Raw genomic sequence first — 19,597 nt, 5'->3', positions numbered from 1 at the left:
AAAAGACCACATCATTTTTTTGGTTGCCTGCCCGACACCTTTTCAGTACAAGTGAACTGTTAACGTGATACGGACTTGGACGATGGCATTTGAGATATCAATGTGACACATTCATTCAAAGATCTTTATCGTGATTGATATTCGACTTCTCAATGATGCTGAGAAACCTGCAGCAAAGAAGAGGGGCATGGTGTTGAGGATGAGCAGGTCCCTGACTGGAGAAACGCTTTTTCTTTCATTTAAACGCGATTATAGACTGTTTAGCTCGTAGCTAGGAGGTTGTTTTGACGCACGTTACAGTTTATTTATTTATTTATTTATTTTTTTAATTTCTTCTGAACAATTAAAAGCGATGAAAGTCGCTGCTTTGCAATAAGTGATGATTCCTTCTTCCGCCTGCCGGAGTGGGCTGGCACAACTCAGGCGATAGGGAGGTGGTGTAAAGAGGAGGAGGAGGAGGAGGAGGAGTGGAGGGCGGAGGATGTGTGCGCGTGTGCGTATAAGATAGGGAGAGAGCGGGTGAGGTTGGGAGGTGGGTAGTAGAGGAGAAGAGCAGCAGCAGCAGCAGCAGCAGCAGCAGCAGCCATCCTGTGCGTGACGTCGCCCGCTTCGCTCCAGGGGACTGTGCGCTGCGCTCCGCGTCCCGTCCTGGGAGTTTTTGACCGTCATCGCGAGTAGCGGCGCGGCGCGGCGCCTCCACGGACAACCCGCTGCTCCCCCGGCGCTCCACGCTGCCCGTCGCCCCGCAAAGTCTTTGCAGAAGAGGAGGAAAGAAGGAGAGAGGCGGACCTCGGAGTGAATCGGCGCCGAATCCAGAGGGGAAAAGGGTGCAGAAAGAGAGTTACAAGAGGACCTTTCCCTCCTCTTCCTCCACCTGCTCCTCTTCCTCCTGCCCGGGGTTGAATCTCCACCGACAAGATGCTGAGAATAGCCGGCTTGTTGGTGGCTGTGCTGGCCGTGGGCTTGCTGAGCGCCACTCGCTCTAAAGGTACGGTAGGTGAAGGGCAACTTCCCCCTCAGCGTGGTGCGCACTTGTGCATGTGTGTGCATGTGTGCGTGTGCATGTGTGAGTGTTCGGAGAGAGGCTGTGCTGGATGCGCAGACATGCCCATGTCGGTGCTGGTAGCTGGGTCGCTGGGATGCAGATCAAGGAGGGGGAAAAAAAGGAAAAGAAAAACGCATCTCATTTCCCGCAATGTTCCACTTTTAACATGTGGATCACTGTGCTCTGTGTCATCACTGCGCATGCTCGCGAGAACTGGAAGATCAATTTTGATTTGTTTTTATTTTTATTTTTTTTTATCCCCCGGACAGTTTAGCTGGATTGGCATCCCTGGGATATTGAACACTGTGCGCTGCTGTGGCTTGATAGTGGCTCACTCCATGTATGTGGAGAATAACCGGGGGTGCAGGGATGTGCAGCGCTGCATGTGTGAACATCATTCTGAATCTGTTTGCTGTGGACAAATTTACATTTGCATGACGAAGATGATTTATTTCTTTTTTCTTTTAAATTGGTGCCGAGATAATTTAGGTAGACGCAGGAAGTGGGATTTATGGTGACGTGCGGTGGTTTAATTTTGGAATTCAGTCTTGAAAGATATTAGTATTTGAACGCAAGTAAGAATACTGCACAACAACAACATACAAATCACGTTTGCAGTATTTTTCACATTAAGTCAATAACTAGGCTGCGCGCAGACGTCCCCAGACTCGGCAGCCTTGCTCTTCCGGCTACACGGGAGTATTTTTCGATTTTGTGCACGAGGTCAGCAGAAAGAGATAAAATACAGACAGCTCGGCTCCCTTTGGAAAGCTGTTGGCAATTTGAGTAAAAATAACTGTGGACGCGTGCACTTTCTTTCCAGTCTAAATCCCAATCAATCTGAAACTCCACAAAGTCACTGCTTGAACAACTCAGGACAAGGTCGTCGACTTGAGCGGCAAATACGGCCACAAACGCTTGAACCCCACCTGCAAATGGAGAGCAATAAAGTCGATTCACGGGCTGAGATGCACACATTTGAAAGTGTGCCCGAGATTTCCACGCGTAAAGGCTCTAAGAAGACGTGGGACCGAGCCCATCCACCTTTGAAAGCAGGTGCCAAGTAACCACAGCAGTGACAGCCATACCATAATGACATCCAGATGTGATGAATGCCGTCGTGCTGTTCTGCTCGACGGCCGTGCTAAGTTTAGTCTCCCCGCCGAGGCTGCTCCAATTCTCCGGCGAGCCTCGCTCTGTGCCGTCGGGCGAGCGGGCGAACGCGGCAACAAGTGAGTGCTAATCAACTCCCGGCGGAGCCGGGCCCTGGCTTCTAACTGCCATGGAAATAACAAGGTGACACCTGTCAGTATCCGTCCGGGCCGCCCAGGGCCGCCCAGGGCCGCCGCCGCTGTGACCAGCTGTTCGTCCTCCTTCGCTGCCCGGCAGCGGGGGAGGAAGGAGGCAGCCGCAGTCTGCGCCGTGCCGCCCTGGAAGGGGAACATATGCTGGTGGACGAGCTGCAGCCCCACCTGACATGACCTCCAGGGTCAACATTTTGCTTCATGTGCAAGCTGATATGGATTAGGTTTGTGTATGTGGGAGGTATTGTTGTCCGTTACGCTGACAGATACAGACGGTACTTGTTGCCCTTGCAGGGCTGTTATGTAGTAACTTGATACTTGCATATATGTAATAGTTCCCAAACAAATTTAAAGAAGTATTTTGTACACACAGTGTCTATATATTTTGTTTTTTTTCCCGTTCTTTGTCCCCCCCCACCCCCAGTCTCTGGCTGTGAAGTAAACAAATTACTGCCAAGTCAAGGGGGGGAAGGAGAACCAGGTGCACTGTGGCTTCTAATTGATTCCCCATGGGCTAACTGTGCTGTTAAATCCAGGGGAAGGAAAAAAAAACAACACAAAAAAACAAAAACAAGAGTCTGTTGTCTGCGGGAATCTGCCACCGACCCTCGCTGCTTTTTCCGTTTCCCTTCGAAGTCCATACAAATCCGACCAACAGGAATCAACGGCAAACCTAAATCATCCCCCACCTTCCTCCGCCCGCATTCTCTTTACACCTGCTCTGTTTTCTTCTTGAACTGACAGCTGAAACGCCGCAGCCCTGTCAACTGTGGCAAAGGATCCGCCTCCGTTGTGCAAATTGGCCAACCTGTTCTCCGGATAGCTTTGAAGCGCCGACGCTCCCGTCATTTCCCGTTTAGCCACGGTGCCATTCCAGGAAAGGCACGGACGCGCTTCCCGCTTTAATCACAGTCACCCTCGAGTCATTCCTGCCGAGCGAGCCTCGCTTTGCTCTGGCTGCGAGCGGAGCGTGTGTGTGTGTGTGTGTGTATGTGTATGTGTTAGTGTGTGTGTGTGTGTGTGTATGTGTATGTGTTAGTGTGTGTGTGTGTGTGTGCGCGTGCGTATCTACTTAGCATGTGTTCGGGAGTTGTCGGTAATCAGAGCTTGAAGCACTGTAACATCCCTGTGTGTGTGTGTGTGTGTGTGTGTGTGTGTGTGTGTGTGTGTGTGTGTGTGTGTGTGTGTGTGTGTGTGTGTGTGTGTGTGTGTGTGTGTGTGTGTGTGCGGGCTCCCCTGTGCGCAGGCGGCACGCAGAGTGATAGAGTGCAGCCAACATGTTGACAGCTGCCAACTATGCAGGAACGTGCGAGGAGGTGACGCCGTTTACAAAGGAATTATTGCTCCCGCCGCCGCTCGCTGAGGCCCAGAACCATTTCCCCAAGCAGGACCGACTGCGTCGCCGCTCGACGGGGAGAATCTTCTGCCAGTGGAGCAGAAAGAGCCGTGGAAAGGCCCCCCCTGTTTTCTCTCCGCCAGTGCTGCCCAGGGCTCCCGTGCTTTTGTGTAATTCCGAGCAATATGAACTCTGAATTTAGATAGCTCATTACCAAGCGCGCTATATTTTAATTCAGCTGCCCTGCTGCGTGTGTCCCTTTGTTGCTGGGACCATTCTGCTGCTTTATGAAGTCTTGATAAATGCGCCGTAATTTTTTCCCCCTCCGCTCTCTCACCCACCTCTCTGTAAACAGGCAAACACTCAGAATGGATTATTCAGTTCCCCTTTGAAGGAGCGCCGGGCTGTGACTGTATAGCGGGACGGCCTGCTTGTTAAATTGCAGGATTATTGGGCCGAGGTCCTTTCATTTACGCCGCACTGTGGGTTTGTGTTTGGTTTTTGGGGCTGTGTGTGTTGAGAAAATAGTCAGGTGGTGAAATTTCACCTGATTACTAGTCTGCTACTGAACCAGCGGAGGCTGTGGTGACATTTTCAAGTCCGTGTAACCTTTCTGGAGATCCATTCCAGTGACGATGTGCTTTAGGCCTATCGTGGCCGTGCACCTTAGTCCGCAGGAACTAACTTTACTTGCAAAAGCATGTACGGAACTGGATGTGGTGAGGAAGCTTCAAGGGGGAAGGAAGCCTGGGTGATTTTGTGATTTTCAGATTTTTTTTGTTGCTGCAAAACTCCAAAAAAAAAGGAGCCACCAAAGCCTCTGAAAATAGGGAAGTTTTTAATTTTTGATGGATTTATCCCTCTAAACTTTTGGTCTCAGGGGTGTCTCATGCAGACCAAGGGGAGAGTCTTTTCGGAGGACCCTATTAGAGAAAAAAATTGGGATGTCAAAAAATAAGAAAAAAAAAAAAACAGAGGCAGATTTATGCCTCTGCCGTGTCCCCCTTGGAGAAAGGAGGTGCATTATGGGAGCGCTCTATTAATCCTCCTCGCAGTCGCTGACACCCAGTGAGGCACAGATGCTGCTCAGTCTCGCCGCGGCCGCAGGGCTGCCAGGGCTCAGGCATGTTACAGAGCACCGCCGTACATCTTGCTCTGGCCATTTTTCCCCTGCTCTGCTTCGGTTCCTGGAGCTCCTCTGTGCAGCCGGCTGTGAGGTACGAGCCCGTCAATGCCATCGACGGCGGAGAGGCGCCAAGCCGCTGATCCCAGCGCAGCTGTGCAGTAAAGTCAGAGTGGATAAGTTGCGGCTGTTGTCTTCAAAGCGACGCGGCGAGGCTCCTGTGATGCTGTGATTCCACACAGAAGCCGCTGCGTGACTCCCGACGTGCCCCCTGGCGTATAACTTTCGATTTAATAAGCGTTTTGTTGTTTTACGGCTGATGAGACTTCGCTATGAAATCAGGACTTGTCTCATATAAACAAACATCCATCACAGCCCCCACCACAGTCATTTCCTCAATGCTGATTTATTTGATCATTGACTGTGAAATTTCTTTGATCATTTATTTTTTAGGGGGCCGTAGAGTTTTTTTTTTTTTAATCATTCCTCAAGTACAAAGGGGAGCGAAAAGCAACTTGGAATGTTTGAAATGCATCATTTGTTGAGCGTTTCGGTTGTTTTCACCTTCATGGGAAGTAAGAGTCCCAGGGTTGCCAGGGCTCAGACAGGGCTCAGCAAACTGCATCAAAACCAGCCTGGTAGCAGAAGGTGAAATGTGCTCGTACAAAAACATGTACATCCTTGAGTGGAGTGTTTCAGGCGTTGATCATGATGTCGATGCACATGCGTACGTGCTGATCTGGCCTGCAGTCAACTTATGCAGTTTGGGTTATGACTTTTATTCAAATTATTGCCCTTTACTACAGATATTAATGATGCGATCTGCATGGAAAACAGCTTCGCCCAACTTGCAGACATGAGATTTGGCCTGCGGCAAGGCTTGAAAAGTGGCCCAGTTCTGTGGGAAAAAACTGCAGACCTGGCAACCCTGGGGAGGAGTTTCTCTCTGCAGGTGGAGTTACGGGACGAGCGCATCGCTCTTGTTTTGTGGTGTTGTTGCTTCTTGATAAGGCGAGAAGCTCTCGTCCTCTTCCACTGAACATCCTTGCATTGTTTTTTTTCTTGCAACATCCGACTTTTTTGTTCTGCCTCCCGGTATGTGTTTCCACGTCAAGAAGAAAGTGTGAAGTCGCAGTGTGGGTGGGCAGGCAGTTGAGTAGCTCCAAGACGCCGGTGCGCCCGTTGTTTTTACTACAGTTTAGTGTCATAAATTGACATTTTGACTCGTAACCTGGGGGTGCAAAGTGGTGAAAAACAATTCCCGGATCCCTGAGTCTATTTTGTTTTATTGCTGAGCTGCTTCATCCATCCTACACGCTGGTGGCAGAGACGCTGAAGTGGCTCCATCCACGAGAGGGCGCAGCCCACAAACCAAAACCATGATGCTAATTATTTCTCAATTCTTCTAGATTATTTCTAAAACTGCTTTGGACAGTTTACTTTTTTTTGCTACTTTAAAACAGTATTTCTGTTGTGTTCGAGTCATCAACACAAGCAGATGTGATGCTGCTTTAAAGGGCCAGCGTGCAAGATAGAGTGGAGCCCGATGGTCAGACAGTATACTGCAAACAGCGTTTGCGCTCCTTGGTGCTTTCTGATGTCCTGCGTGATCTCTCACATGCGCCTCACTAAAGCAGCTGATCCATGTGCTTCGTGAAGTAGAAATGCCATACGATAATAATAATATATGATATAATATAATAATAATACGATATACGATACGACCAACATTTCACATCGAAACAAAAATGCATACATATAAATGTTATGTATGTTTAGGTCGACATTATTTATCTAATAATATTACATATGCATCCTTGCTCTGTATTTATTAAAATTTCATCTCATGCCAATACATCTCTTCACACTGATTACGACAGACAGCTGTGCCTACAGGCGGTGGATAAATACAAAGAAAATGCAGACGACGCTACTTACACAAAGCTCAGATTGTGTGTTTCTGGATAAATGAGCTGCTTTCTACACTTTTTTGTATCGTCGTGTTTTTTTTCTTTGTCTGGCTGTAGTCTGAAGTCCTAAGTGGCACTCCTGATGAAGACCTCATCTTGGCGCACAGCGTTCCCTGGATGAGCCATTAGGTTGTTACTAGCATGTTCTACAAATCATTATCTCAAGAAGCGAGAAAAATCACATTTGTTAGACAATTTCTTTTAGCTTCTTGCAAGACTCTCACTGTGCTCCTCGTGTGATTTGCTCTCGCCGCCCACACGAGGAGACACATCACTTACGACTGCACTCGAACAAAAGCTTGCTGACGCTTTGAGGGGACACTTTAGGCCTCCTCTCACCCAATCACTTATGTCTACCGCGGTCCTGCCAGTGGTCTCCTATCGGTTGTTTTTCTTCCTTTGACACATATGTAAAGAAGACACGGGCATGCGCTGAAGACTAGCAAGGAGTCATAGAGACGGATAGCAGCTGACCCGTCCCTCTCTGCCAGCTGGGCTCGGCTGACCCCCGAGGAAATGATCAGAGGGAGAAGATGGAAGGAGTTAGAGGACAAGTGAAAGGAGAGTCGGTCAGAGAGAAAGCTGCAGATCCTTGTCTGGGTGACTCATAAATCTTTGTACTTGACAGGTGGAGCACTTGGAGTTGAGTGCTGTCTTCTCCAGCGGACATGCAGACAGAGATAAGAGCGGATGACTGTGCCAGAGGGTTAACTTTACCTCATGTATATATATATATATATATATATATTGTCTTGAATAGAGATCTTCCTACATGGGTTCATCACACATTATGCTCCTGTGCTGGTTGGGGGGGTCACAGTTTGGGAAGCAGGTGGAATTCTGTCTGCCACACTGCTGCGGCATTTCATTAGCAAGCAGAATCATCAATTATGACCTTTTTACTGACTCAATCCAGCTGTTTCTTCTTTCTTTTGCAATCTGCATGCAAAGGCAAACTGAGCGGCAGCTGTTTTGATTGCAGAAAAGTTTAGCCAATCACGAGGCATCATCATCAGACAGTGCAAGGAAGATGTAGTCAGGACAGCCCTCGTCTGAATCCATGCAGATTTGTCTTGAAAAGCTCCCGTTGAGAGTATTACAGAACCAGTCTAGGTTGCACACTGGGCCTTTGAGGTACTTAAGTCAGTTTCTACTCACAAGTTATGTGTATAAATATATGCAAATTGAATGCAGACTACTTATGGGAAGCTCGCGCTGCATGTTCAGGGATAAATGAGCTGCAGCAAGCGTGCATTTGTAGCTTTCATAGTTTCGCTGAGCTGGCTCCGTCGGCCATGAGTGGCACTTCTGATGAAGGACTTAACTTATCACACGACGCCGTCCTGCTATTATTTTTCCAGTCTACTCTCTCAGAGTCTTGCATCACGCAGTTCTATCTGTTAAATGGCAGCATAAGGGCTCCTCTGCAGTCTGTTCCAGTGGACGGCTCCAGATTCAGGTCATCCCTGCACCAGCCTTCGTCTCTCATGCTGCCGCTGTGAGCTGCAACACTCGCCCTCCATTGTCAGTCTGCTCAAGCAGCCCCCATTAGAAAATCGCTAACTCTCCATATGTGCTAATGGTTTGCAAGGTTGATGATTATATGTAGGTATCGGGTTGCACACATTAATGAGGCACTCATTTTATTTTCTTCATTAGTCCAAAGGCAGGCGCAAACAAAAGCACACAAACACGCAAATGCACTTTACACTTTACAAGTCCCAGTGCGATTTCGCCTTGATTATTGTGTTAATTGCTCATCACTGGCGTGTCTGTTCTCCTATCTGTGCTCGATTTCAATTAATCCATCCATTTCCCCCCCGAAGGCAACAGTTGTCATCCCATATGCTAGCCACTTACGGGCTGAAGAGGAGCTGGCAGAGCACGAACCTCTTCCTGCACTGAAATGTTCTTGATCGTACACAAATTGAGAAACATATGCTGTAGCTTTTGTGAGGTCTTTACTTGGAGGAGCTTCGCAAGCAATTCGACTTGTTAGACTTTAGGAAAAATCTGATTCTGCCGGCTACAGAATCAGTATCATCCTGAATAGAAAGTCAAATCTGCAAACCGTTGGGCTGCTACCACAGCTGACACGGGGTCCACATAAAACATGCAAACAGTTAGGTACTAGCTAACAGACACTAACCATGATGATGACTAAGGCTGAGCTCCTTTCCTCTCCCTGCTTGCTAAGAATCAGTTGTGCTTTGGAATATGAAGGCTTTCGCAACACAGGCAAAGATTCACAAGTCCAGTCAGCCTGAAAGTTCCTCCGTCTTGTACTGGTGAGTGGGACATTTTGATGGGCAACAAGGTCTGGCAGGCTTTTGTCTGTTCACTCACATTTTCAGTAATTTTTGCTGCACTTCCGTAAATCCAACACTGTGGGTTTGCTGCAATATGAGTCATTCCCTTCAATAAAGCACAAAGAGCTTCATCTGTTCAGTGTTTATAGAGATTATTGACCGGCCCCGAGACTGTATTTTTATTGAATGTGTGTTTAGTGCATCTCAGAATAGTAAGAAGCCCTTAAAAGCTGTTTGGTCGCCCCCGCTGTTTGAATGGCATTCTTTTTTTTTTTACCTTTTTTCTTTTTTTAAAATCCATTTGGCGACTTGACTGAAAAACACATTGGGAAACAGCACAGGCCGCGACTGGCGCTGTCCCTGGTGCTGAAACCCCCCGGCCGGAATTCCTAAGCGAAGGGCAGCGCAGCGGTGTAGCTGTCCGTGGTGCTGAAAACCAACCTGCACTCGGACTGCTCTGTCCAATCAGCCTGTTCTGCGGCGGGTTCGCATAAATCAGTGCGTGCGGAGTATTGGTGGGGAGGAGAGATGTGAGAACACACCGGGGACCTGACGACCCGTCACAGCCATGATAAGGCTGAGCAAGTGATTGATGAGTGACAGATGGGTGAGTGAGAGTGGCCGATGAGCGCACAGAATTTTAATGATCATGCTAAGCGGGAGGTTTTTCTTTTTTTTTTTTCTTTTTTTTTTTTATTTATCTGAGCTTCTTCGAAATCAAATGGAGGGGTATTTTGATTGATTTAAAGACATTTATTTACAAAAGTCTTTACAGATTAACACACACACACCTTATTTTATTTTCTGTCTGTGCCTCTATCGTTGTTGTTAAGCATTGCAACCAGACTGCAGAGAGCAAAAATCAACCAGAGTGCCTCAAGTGGTGTCACTTAAGAGGTGTCGCTTTTCCGCCACCGCGTGGATGTGTGACGACTCTGGTATTCAGATAATGAACAGTATGTAATGCCTCCCCCACCCCCTCTCCCCCCCCACCTCTCCTCATCCGCTTTGGCTGTTTGTAAAACAAACAAGTGCAGAAGGAAAACAGCTGTCACAGCTCCGCTATACATGTTGTGCTGCTGTGCTAACACCTGGTAGAAATCCACAAAGGTAGAAAATATAAGTACGAAAAAACATGAATTTTTGAAATGAGATTTTAAAGCGACACTCAAGTGAAGAACCTTCCATGAGATAAATGTTATGGAAAAAATGTTAAAGATTCACTTCAACATCACACAATACAGTTTCCCGGTGCAGTTTTCTTCCAAGACTCCAGAGAAACAGCGGCCATTACCATGAAAACAAAACAACAAACCCCTGCGGATCTCATGAAAACAGCATATTTAGCTCCCCATTTACAGCCTTCTGCACATTTGAAAGGGGGCATGACAAGCAAAGGATGCATATTATTGTTTGAAAAAAAGATGTGAATTCCTACACAACGCGGCAATTTCAAGGTTGAACGTATGCCTTTAGATTTCACGTCTCCCCTGCTGCCTCCACAGAGACAGGTGGACGCCCTCAGGTGAACAGGTGGGATTGGCTGTTTGCACAAGACATGTCACGCTCTCTGCTATTTTTCCCCCCAGTGCTGTAACTGGGCCACTGACACACACACACACACACACACACACACACACACATGCGAGGCTCTTCTCTCCGTCATGTGGAGGTGAACCCCCCCCCACCGTTGCCCGTTAGCTGTTGCACACGCTCGGTAATTGCGAACGGCCAAACACACACACGTGCGGTGCAAACGTCTCTGCATGACTTTTTTTTTCCTGCCTCGGGGGCCCGAAACCCACCCGAGGGAGTCGACCTCGCTCCTGGCTTCTTTCATTTTTAACGCGATGCTTGGAGCCTCATTTGTTCCCGTGTCTGTTGAGGAGAGTGGTGCTTCCCCACCTCCCTCCCCCTTCCTCTTCCCTCCCCACCCCGCAGTCTCCCACCCTTCCCTGTGAAAGTGAGACGAGGGCTGGTGGTGGGTGGGTGGGGGGCAGAGAGCCCTGAGGATACCTGTCAGCCCCGGCGCTGCGGCCAGACCTGCTCTCCAGACCTGCGATTCGCCGCCAATTCACGGCGTTTCCAACTCGCGCCGCAACTGCCAGCGACCAAAGCTGTCACACCTCGGCCTCCGCTGTGGCTTTTTAATGCGCGTCCTGCTCCTGATGATGGTTCTCAGCAGCTCTCCCCGGCTGTGTTGCCTGGAGGGGGAGGAGGAGGAGGATCTGGGTCACTGTGTACCTGCCCCTCCTCCTCCTCTTCCTCTCGCCCTCTGCCTCTGTTCCGCCTCCATCTATCTTACTACCATAATCCCCGTCTCCCCTCCACCCCTCCAGTGTCTGTTTGGCTAATCTGGGATAGAGTGATAGCACACACACTCAAATCTCTCCCTCGTCTCTGTTATTGTAAACCAGGAAAACTTTTTTAAACCAGTACGCCCTTTGTCCTCAGTTTTGTCCGCGATCCCGCTGCGATTTCCCACCGTGGCTTTATAGTGAAGGTAATTACCGCTGGCGAGGCTTAGCCAGGTCTTATCGCGCGGCTCTCCCCTTCCCTCAGGATCCGTCTCTCCCCCCTCTCTTTCATCCTCCGTTTGTCTTTCAGCTGGACCACATGCAGAGTCCCGTCCTGCAGAGAGGAAACCGGGTCGGGACATTTACATTTTGGGATTTAAATCTGGCTTTTAGCTCAGCCCTGCTCTCAAACGGGTGTTGAGAGCGTTGACTTGATTTGGATTGCCGTGCTCGAGGAAGAACCAAAAATGGCTAGATTTTAACATGCACAGTCATGCTGTTGGTGAGCATCCTTATGTAAACACACGTTGCGTGCGTTGATGCATTTCTCGGCTACCTGTGCATAAATAAATGAGCACATTGTTGGCTGGTTGCTGCTTGTAAGGGAGGCGTTCCAGATAAAATACCAGCATAAAGAATACACACAAGCGTTAATCGCAATTTATTCCCCCGCGGCATCGAGAGCGTGTATCCTGTTGTGCGTGCTCAGCCAGTAATGGGGTGGTGAATAATTAAGGCGCCGCGTTCATTCGTTAAAGACTGAAAAATGGTTGGCAGGAGTAGCACAAACTCACCTCCTCACCTCCCTGCCCCCCATTTGAATACCTTGACACTGGAAGACACTGTCTGTTAACATGGATCCTGGTTGAGTGTGTGTGTGTGTGTGTGTGTGTGTGTATATGAAGGTTGCTTATTTTTCTAACCAGCACATCGTTATTTAATCTTGACTCTACCTGTGGCTCACTTGAATAATGTCACTTTTTGACTTTTTTTTGCTAAGACCCAAATTTAGATTCAGCTTTTGTTTTATAATATCATTTTTTCCTCTCTGAATGTGTAATGGTGGATATTGAGAGCAATGTTTTTGTGCACGTGAAGGAGTGTGTGTGTGTGTGTGTGTGTGTGTGTGTGTGTGTGTGTGTGTGTGTGTGTGTATTGGTCTAGGCCTGGGACCAGGACCCCATGAGTTCTCATTATGGTGAGAGTGGACGGCCGAATCTGGCCCCAACATCTGTCTCTGAGAATGAATACCCCCCCCCCCCCCCCCCCCCCCCCCCCACATACACACACACACACACACACCAAGCCCTCGGCCAGCGAGAACCCAGTGGAGAGGCTGCGTTATTTATTTATTTATTTATTTATTTATTTATTTATATTTTGTTGCTGCATAACAAGCCACGCGGCTTCACCTTTGCCAAAAAAAAAAGTTCCTTTGCCAAAAAACCCCTGATCTTTCATTACATGAAGCTACATATAATTTGTTCCGAGGCAATATTACCGATATTCCTTTTCCAGTCTGCGTGCGTGGGGAAGCCTTCGCAGTCACAGTGTAATTATTACAAGACGATCCTTAGCCGATGAAAATCACCAAGTTTTTAATTAAATTGGCAAATTAAATGGAAAGCTTTCGAGGGCAGGATCGTGTTCGACTGTGTGACACTGTGTTTTACCAGCTGCCATCAAAAGAGTGTTTTCGGCAGATCATTTGGGATGTGGTTGGCGTCTCTGCCTCCTGTTGTCCCCATCTTCTGATTAACAAGCATCCGATCCTGACAGCAGGAGCCTCGTTCTCCAAGCTGCCGTCTGCCTTTTACACTTCCAATACGACTCGTGCGTCCAATTAGGTTTGCTCCGTCTAAGTCAAAACGACGACTTGTGATTGTCAACATGTCCTGAAGTCCTTCTGTAATGTTTTGCGGCTGCAGGTTGGATGGTCCACTTCTAAAAACGACTTCGGCAACGACTTGGAGCCAGCTGCTCATTTGTGCTCTTTTTTTGGAGAGATAATAGTTTTCGCTGAAATCACTGAACACCAAGGAAAGATTTCTCATTGTTTAGTTGAATGCAGCCTAAATTAGAGACTGTGTTGCACTTTGTATCAACATGTTTTTATCCCCATTAATCAGTAAATGCCTGTGGGAAAAACTGCATTTGTCTTTAGGCCAGCACAAAAACATCCTCTGCCGAGCAGTTAAGCTCGGTATTTAATCTGTCATTATAATGATGAGTAATCAGATTTTTTTGCGTCCTCTTCTTCGTACGTGGCCAGTGTTTTTGCGACGGTGCAACGGTTCGGTTGCGATCGTTCCAGGTCTCGGCAGGTTTGACAATTCAACACCTGCTTTTAGCCTTCTGAGTCTAAAAATATCTTTCTTCACTCCCTCAAACAAAGAGCCTGTAGAAACCAGTTGATTCCTTTTTGGCACCAGCGCGACAACAACATGTCACTCTGGGAAAAAGGTGCTGACGTGACTGATGCTGCAACCCCCACCTTGAAAGTCACCTCAGATGTCCCAGCCTATTTTCTGTCCCGCTAACAGCAGCAGCCGCCGCAGCAGAGTGGTGCTCATTGTATGGAGAGGACGGCGCCATCGCAGCGTTGTGATTGCAAATCGTGTAAGATCCTTTCTAATCTCTTTCATTTTGTTGCAGAGGATTCATCGTGTATTTATTAAAAATAAATAAATAAATAAATGAAAATAAATAGAACCCTGTCTTTGGATCTGTGTTTTCCATCCTGCCCGTCCTAGCAGCGTCGGTATCGGCCTCGGAAATCTGATCCGCCCGCCTCAGAGGCGAACAGGAAACTGACTTTGTGTGAAGAAAGGGAGGGTGAGACGTATGAAAAAATAATAAATAAATAAATAAATAAATAAAGCAGCTTTCAGAGCTTCTCGCCGTGACAGATGGTGGAGGGAGTAAGAGGACGACGGCAAAACAAAAAGCCCTCTCCGTTGTGTTTGTCCTCTTGAGTAAAGACAAAGAGGAGCGTAAACACCGCGGCACCACAAAGCAGCCGTGCGTTTTTTTTCCGCGCACGCCGAACACCGAAGTCTGTGTCAGAGACACGCTCGTCGCCGACAGGAACACAGATTAGCGCAGGGGGACGCTTAAATATTTCAGGAGTCGCATTACAGTCAAACGACGGCGGCTCGCGGCCGCCTGCGTGTCGCTCTTGCGAGAACTCGATTAGCAGTTTAGTTTATTTATAGGCTCAATAATGTTGATTATTACCCGGCGAGATCCGTCTGCTGCAGAGCTCCGCCGCCGCTGTTGTTTCGGCTCAAGTGCCGCTAACTTTCATTGTGAACGCCCTGAATGAGGGGAATTTAAGAGATTCATTCCTTTGCCCGGCGATTTAAAAGGAGAAAACAAATAAAAACCTGAGTGGAGCAACAGGCTGGGCTGCTGTCGAACACAGCGGAGACCTGACCTGCAGACCTGCAGACCTGTGGCCCTGCCCGACATTTTGTGTTTCCTTTCAGCTAAACCGCTGTGTTAAATTGAACCAGGAAGCAGAGGGGAAACGGCGTAGGTGCAACTAACTGCCTGCCCCGGTGCCTTGTGATGGCACAGACACAAAACTGGCCATTAATTCTGATGTGTTGGCAGCGTTTTGGATAAATGGGATGAAGTCCAATCCAAAAGTTAAACCGACTCTCCACTGGGAAATTTATTATTCTGCCAAACTGTTGCTGAGGTGATGGCGCACTGGCACGCTGTGTGTTGTTTTCATATCCAACGACTGACTTTCACCATTAACCAAACAGCTGCGGACCACGATTGCACGCAAAATCACAACCACGACCTTTGGAATTTTCCTCCCGAAGGGGAAAAACAACGCAGAATGAAATATGCTGAGACGTGACCTGTCGCAGCATATCTGAAAAGACGCCAGCGGCTTCCGTCAAAATTCTCAAGCTGCACCTCAGCATCTCTGCGTCACATTTTCCCCGTACTGGATCGCATGTGCAGACACGTGCACTATTTAAATATCAATGGGCGCCCTCCTTTAGAATATTACAATAATCTGCAAACAAATAGATCCTATCTGGCTGTGCGGCGGCTCCCAGGTGGCCTCTCCCTGAGCGCTGCAGTGTCGGCCACCTGATGCTCCACTCGTATCCCAGTATGTGTGTGCGTGTGTATGTGTGTGCGCGTGTGTGCGCGCGTGTGTGTGTGTGTGTGTGTGTGTGTCCATGCGTGCAGGAAAGTGTGTGTGACGGACACCGGGCCTTGCACGTTCGCTGCCCTCTGAGTCATTTTCAGATGCCTTTTCCATCTGTTTGAATATCACGGCAGCCGCAGCCAAGAGGAAGGAACATCTGTCAGCGGGAGCAAACACAACACACTCCTGCCTGCCTGCCTGCAGACAGACGGGCAGACAGACAGACAGACCGGCAGACAGACAGGCGGCCTTTTCATCCTCCCGCTCCCCGCCGTCCCGCCGTCCCGCCGCCGTGCCGGCAGTTTCGCCCCCGAATGTTTTTTGTTTCCCCTCCATTTTTGCTGGGCTGTGTGGCAAGCCACTGCTCCCAGCTGGGGCGGGGTAATTTTCCACTGGCGTCGCCGCCGCTCGCTTCATCCAAGCAGCCTCTCGCAGCGCCGTGTTTATGAAGCGACATCATAATCACGCCTTCCTGCACTTGCACTCCATTCCCGGCACCTCGGGAGGGCAGGCGGCGGCGGTTATATGCAGATGGTGGAAGGAGAGGGAGGGAGGGGGGGCGGGGGGCGGAGGGAGAGAAAAACACAGATGGAGATCTGTTAGTTTGGAAATCTATTGTGGGCCAGCGGCGGAGGAAAAAAGGGCAAACGAGTGAGTGACAGCTTGGAATTGGAAGAGGAAGAACGCGGGATGGAGTGGTGGGTGGAGGGGGGTGGGGGGGGGCACCGCTCGGAATGGACGGAGGCCTCGTCTATCGTTTAAGATGCTATCTGTCATATTTTCATTTAAATAAATGTTTCGAATTATGTCGGCCCCCGTTTTGAATGAACTCCCCCCTCCGCTTCTTACCTTTTATCCGCCCGTTCTTGACATTTACCATTTGTCAACAAACTCGGTTGGGTTTGCCGAAGAAAACAGGCGCCTTTATCAAAGAACGCCTTTGGAACAAGTTTTGACAAAATAAAAAAATAATTCTCGGCATGGAAAAAAAACCCAACCTCCCTGCGCAGACGAGATAGTTGTTACTTTGCGCTAACGGCTTTTATGCGGTGGGGGGGGGGGATATTTTATGTTTTATGTCGCTCGCATCCGTCTGCCGCGCTCGCAGAAAGCGCAGGTTCTGATTTACAAACAGAAACGCCTCCAGATCACATCTTGGCGAGCGCCGGCAGCCCGGAGGACGGCTCCCTTTGATTAGATAATAAACGGAACAATCAAGAGGAGAAGGCGCGTTGATAAACTGTGCCCTCCAGCTCCCAGGCGTGCATTTGTGCAGTAAATGTGGGGCCTCGGCGTTACCCTGTGTGTGTGGGGGGGGGGGTTTGCGACTTGTGCTGTCACGAAATTACTGGTTGCTAGTAAACAAAAAAAATCCCATCAGATTGCAAACGGCGTCGTTGGTGCACTTAAGTGGTGAAATGAAATCGCATTGAAAGGATGCGCCAGATGTTATTGTTCAACAACAAAAGCGAAAACGATGCAATTCATTCCAGCGATGGCGCCGACGTGCAGGTGCTTGGGTTGATGGTCTCAGGGGAAGAAGTGGCATCAGCACATCATTTGTGCTTGACTGGAAGATTCTGAGTTTCTGTAACAAGGAACTTTTGTAGCTACTAATGTAATACTCAATACTACTAAATGCTTAATACTAAAGCCTTATCTAAACAAGGCTGCTCTGTATACACCTGTTATAGATGAACAGCACACCTGGATCATTAATGCAGAAAAAAAAAACCAAAAAAACCCCTGTTGCAGTGAATGTCGATATAAAAATGAAGCAGAGGACCTCGGTTGTTTCTTCCATGGAATCTGAGAGCAGCGGCTCTGTTCCCCGGCAGGGAGTCCGCAGGATTACCTTGTTTTTTTTTCAAGTGTTCGCCCCCGGTAACATCCCCGGCTTTGTTGGCTCTCCTTACATTCAAACTTGTTTTTGTCTCTCCCGTATTCCCCTGACGCTCTGAAGTTGCATGATGAAATACCGGGGCGGGCGGTGTCGAGACGCAGGCAGCGGGAGCGGGAATTAAAACCTCGGCGAGCGGCGGCGGCCGTTTGATGTGGAGCACATTTGCTCACGCAGTCTTGTAGCCCAAATGGAATTAAGGAATAATCATAAAGTGCTATTATGTCTGACAGCCGGCGAAGACACAGTTCATTGTGTACCTTTAAAACCATGATTTCCCTTTGAACTCCCACCCCCCTCCTCTGAACCTGCACTCTGCCACTTTGCCATCCTGTGTCTCACTCCCACCCTGAAAGCAGCAGGATTATTAAAATCCTCGTGTTTGAAAAGGTTGATTTCTTCTTCTTTTTTTTTTTGCAAAGCGCACCAAATCTGCTTTCTTTCCACTCTCTTTTTTGATCACTGTTGGCATTGAGGCCAAAGTGGGCAGGAAATCAAGGTCTTGGCAAACAAATACGGTTAATGTGATTCCTTGACAAGGGCAGAGGGGGAAGTTAAGCTGCTTGCAGGAGACTATGGCGCAGTTTTTCTTTTTCTGGCTTTTCCCCCCTCTTGGCCAGTCATCGGCCTCCGTCCTCCATCTCCCGGTTTATGGACGGGATGGTGTCCATTAAGTCGCACGGGTGACTGGACTCGGGATGAAAGCGAGAGGATGAGGCATCTCTGTCAAGCTGCCCTGACTTTTAGATCAATCTTTGACTCAGAAATGACTGATCACACTTGACTTACAGACCGTCCAGGACTTGGGAGGGAGTGGTGGGGTGAGGTTAGGGGCAGCAGTTATCCCGCATCCATTTTTAATGAGGTAATTCCAAAGAAACCTTGCTCAGACACAGAAAGGTTTATTTATAGTGTGGCCCTGGAAAACTTTTTTCCTCCCTAGAGCAAAATATATGCAACTCCTTGGCTGATAAAGGCTCCGCTGCGTTTACCAGTGGGCCGCTAATTGTGTCTGTCCTTTGAAAATTAACAAGTTGTTTACGACACTTATACACTGTTCACTGGTGGCGAGTTCATAAATGTTTTCTGAGCCTGGAGGACGACTGAGGGCAGCAGTTTAATACCTATTAAAGGTTCTGATATGATGCAAAAAGATGCGTTGCCAGTGTTTTCTATTTATGATAATAACAAGAATCGTGATTCTCCGCAGCCTCCTGGTGAACTCTGCAGAAATGAGAAGAATTAACTTCTTTTCCATGCTCTACTTTGTTTGCTGAATTGCGCAGCTGTGTAAATCAAGATTGTGACCACACCCGCATCCAGGTGATGGCTCCTCCCTCTGAGACTGCCTTGTTTTTTTTGGTCCCCTTTCTAAATATGGAAGTTCCAAAAAAAGCTTCACTAGTTTTTGCAAAAGGCTTCAAACAGGGGGCTAAATATGCTGTTTTTCAAGAAACAGACAGTTTATAAAAAAATGATTAACTGCACAAAGGTGCCCCCAGTGGAGCCGGGATAAATGAGAAATATTGGAATATTTACGTAAAATGAGCAGTTGATGGAGGCAGAAAACAAATGAATCCCTGAAGCCCCTTCCTCTGTGCTTTGTTGTGAGAAATGAGCGCTGGGTATGTAATGGAAATGTGAAATTTTCAGCATAGTCAAGAAAGCCCTCATCCTCCTCTCCATGGAACTCATTACTGTCCTCAAACTCCTGCATGACATCACGGCTACTGGAGACGATACCATCATAATTCTCCTTCAGTAATTGCTTCGGACCAGAGTTACAGCTCGACAGCATGCAAAGCAAAAAATAACTATGTGAAAAGGAAAAGATAAGGATTTCCGACAATCTGCATGAAACAGGACATTCTCCTTTTGATTATAATTGGTTTCTCCAAAACATGCAAATTCTCGCCACGGCCAACAGTGTGTGCAGAGCTTCCTCTTTGTCGCGTCATTTTGCCTTTTAACTTCTCGAAAAGAAAAAAAAAAGAAAAGAAAAAAAGCCCACATCATTGAATTAAACTGCATCAAGATTCACACACTCCCGCGCTTCAAGGATCAGACCGGGGCGGCGGCGCCTCTGAAGGGGGACGAGCACGGGCCGATAAACAAGTCAAAATTTATTAGCCGCCTAGTGCA

At 48.2% G+C, this 19,597-nt stretch overlaps 1 protein-coding gene across 3 annotated transcripts in view; it reads left to right on the top strand.

Annotated features, from left to right (window-relative positions):
- Window positions 1-533: 533 nt before the first annotated feature.
- LOC142903984 (calsyntenin-2-like) overlaps window positions 534-19,597 on the top strand; it is a 191,846-nt gene continuing 172,782 nt past the window's right edge. For 2 of the 3 annotated variants that reach the window (XM_076049904.1, XM_076049902.1), the window contains exon 1: window positions 534-988. In XM_076049904.1, coding sequence (XP_075906019.1) covers window positions 919-988 — 70 coding nt within the window. In that variant the 5' untranslated portion in view covers window positions 534-918. The remainder of the gene's footprint in view (window positions 989-19,597) is intronic. The other variant, XM_076049903.1, reaches the window with a different exon arrangement.

This window comes from Nelusetta ayraudi, unplaced genomic scaffold, assembly GCF_046127955.1.
Source record: "Nelusetta ayraudi isolate G7.1 ecotype Tasmania unplaced genomic scaffold, CSIRO-AGI_Nayr_v1 ptg000120l, whole genome shotgun sequence".
NCBI lineage: Eukaryota > Metazoa > Chordata > Actinopteri > Tetraodontiformes > Monacanthidae > Nelusetta > Nelusetta ayraudi.
The sequence above is the reverse complement of the archived record's forward strand: the minus strand, read 5'-3'. Positions and strand labels throughout refer to the sequence as shown.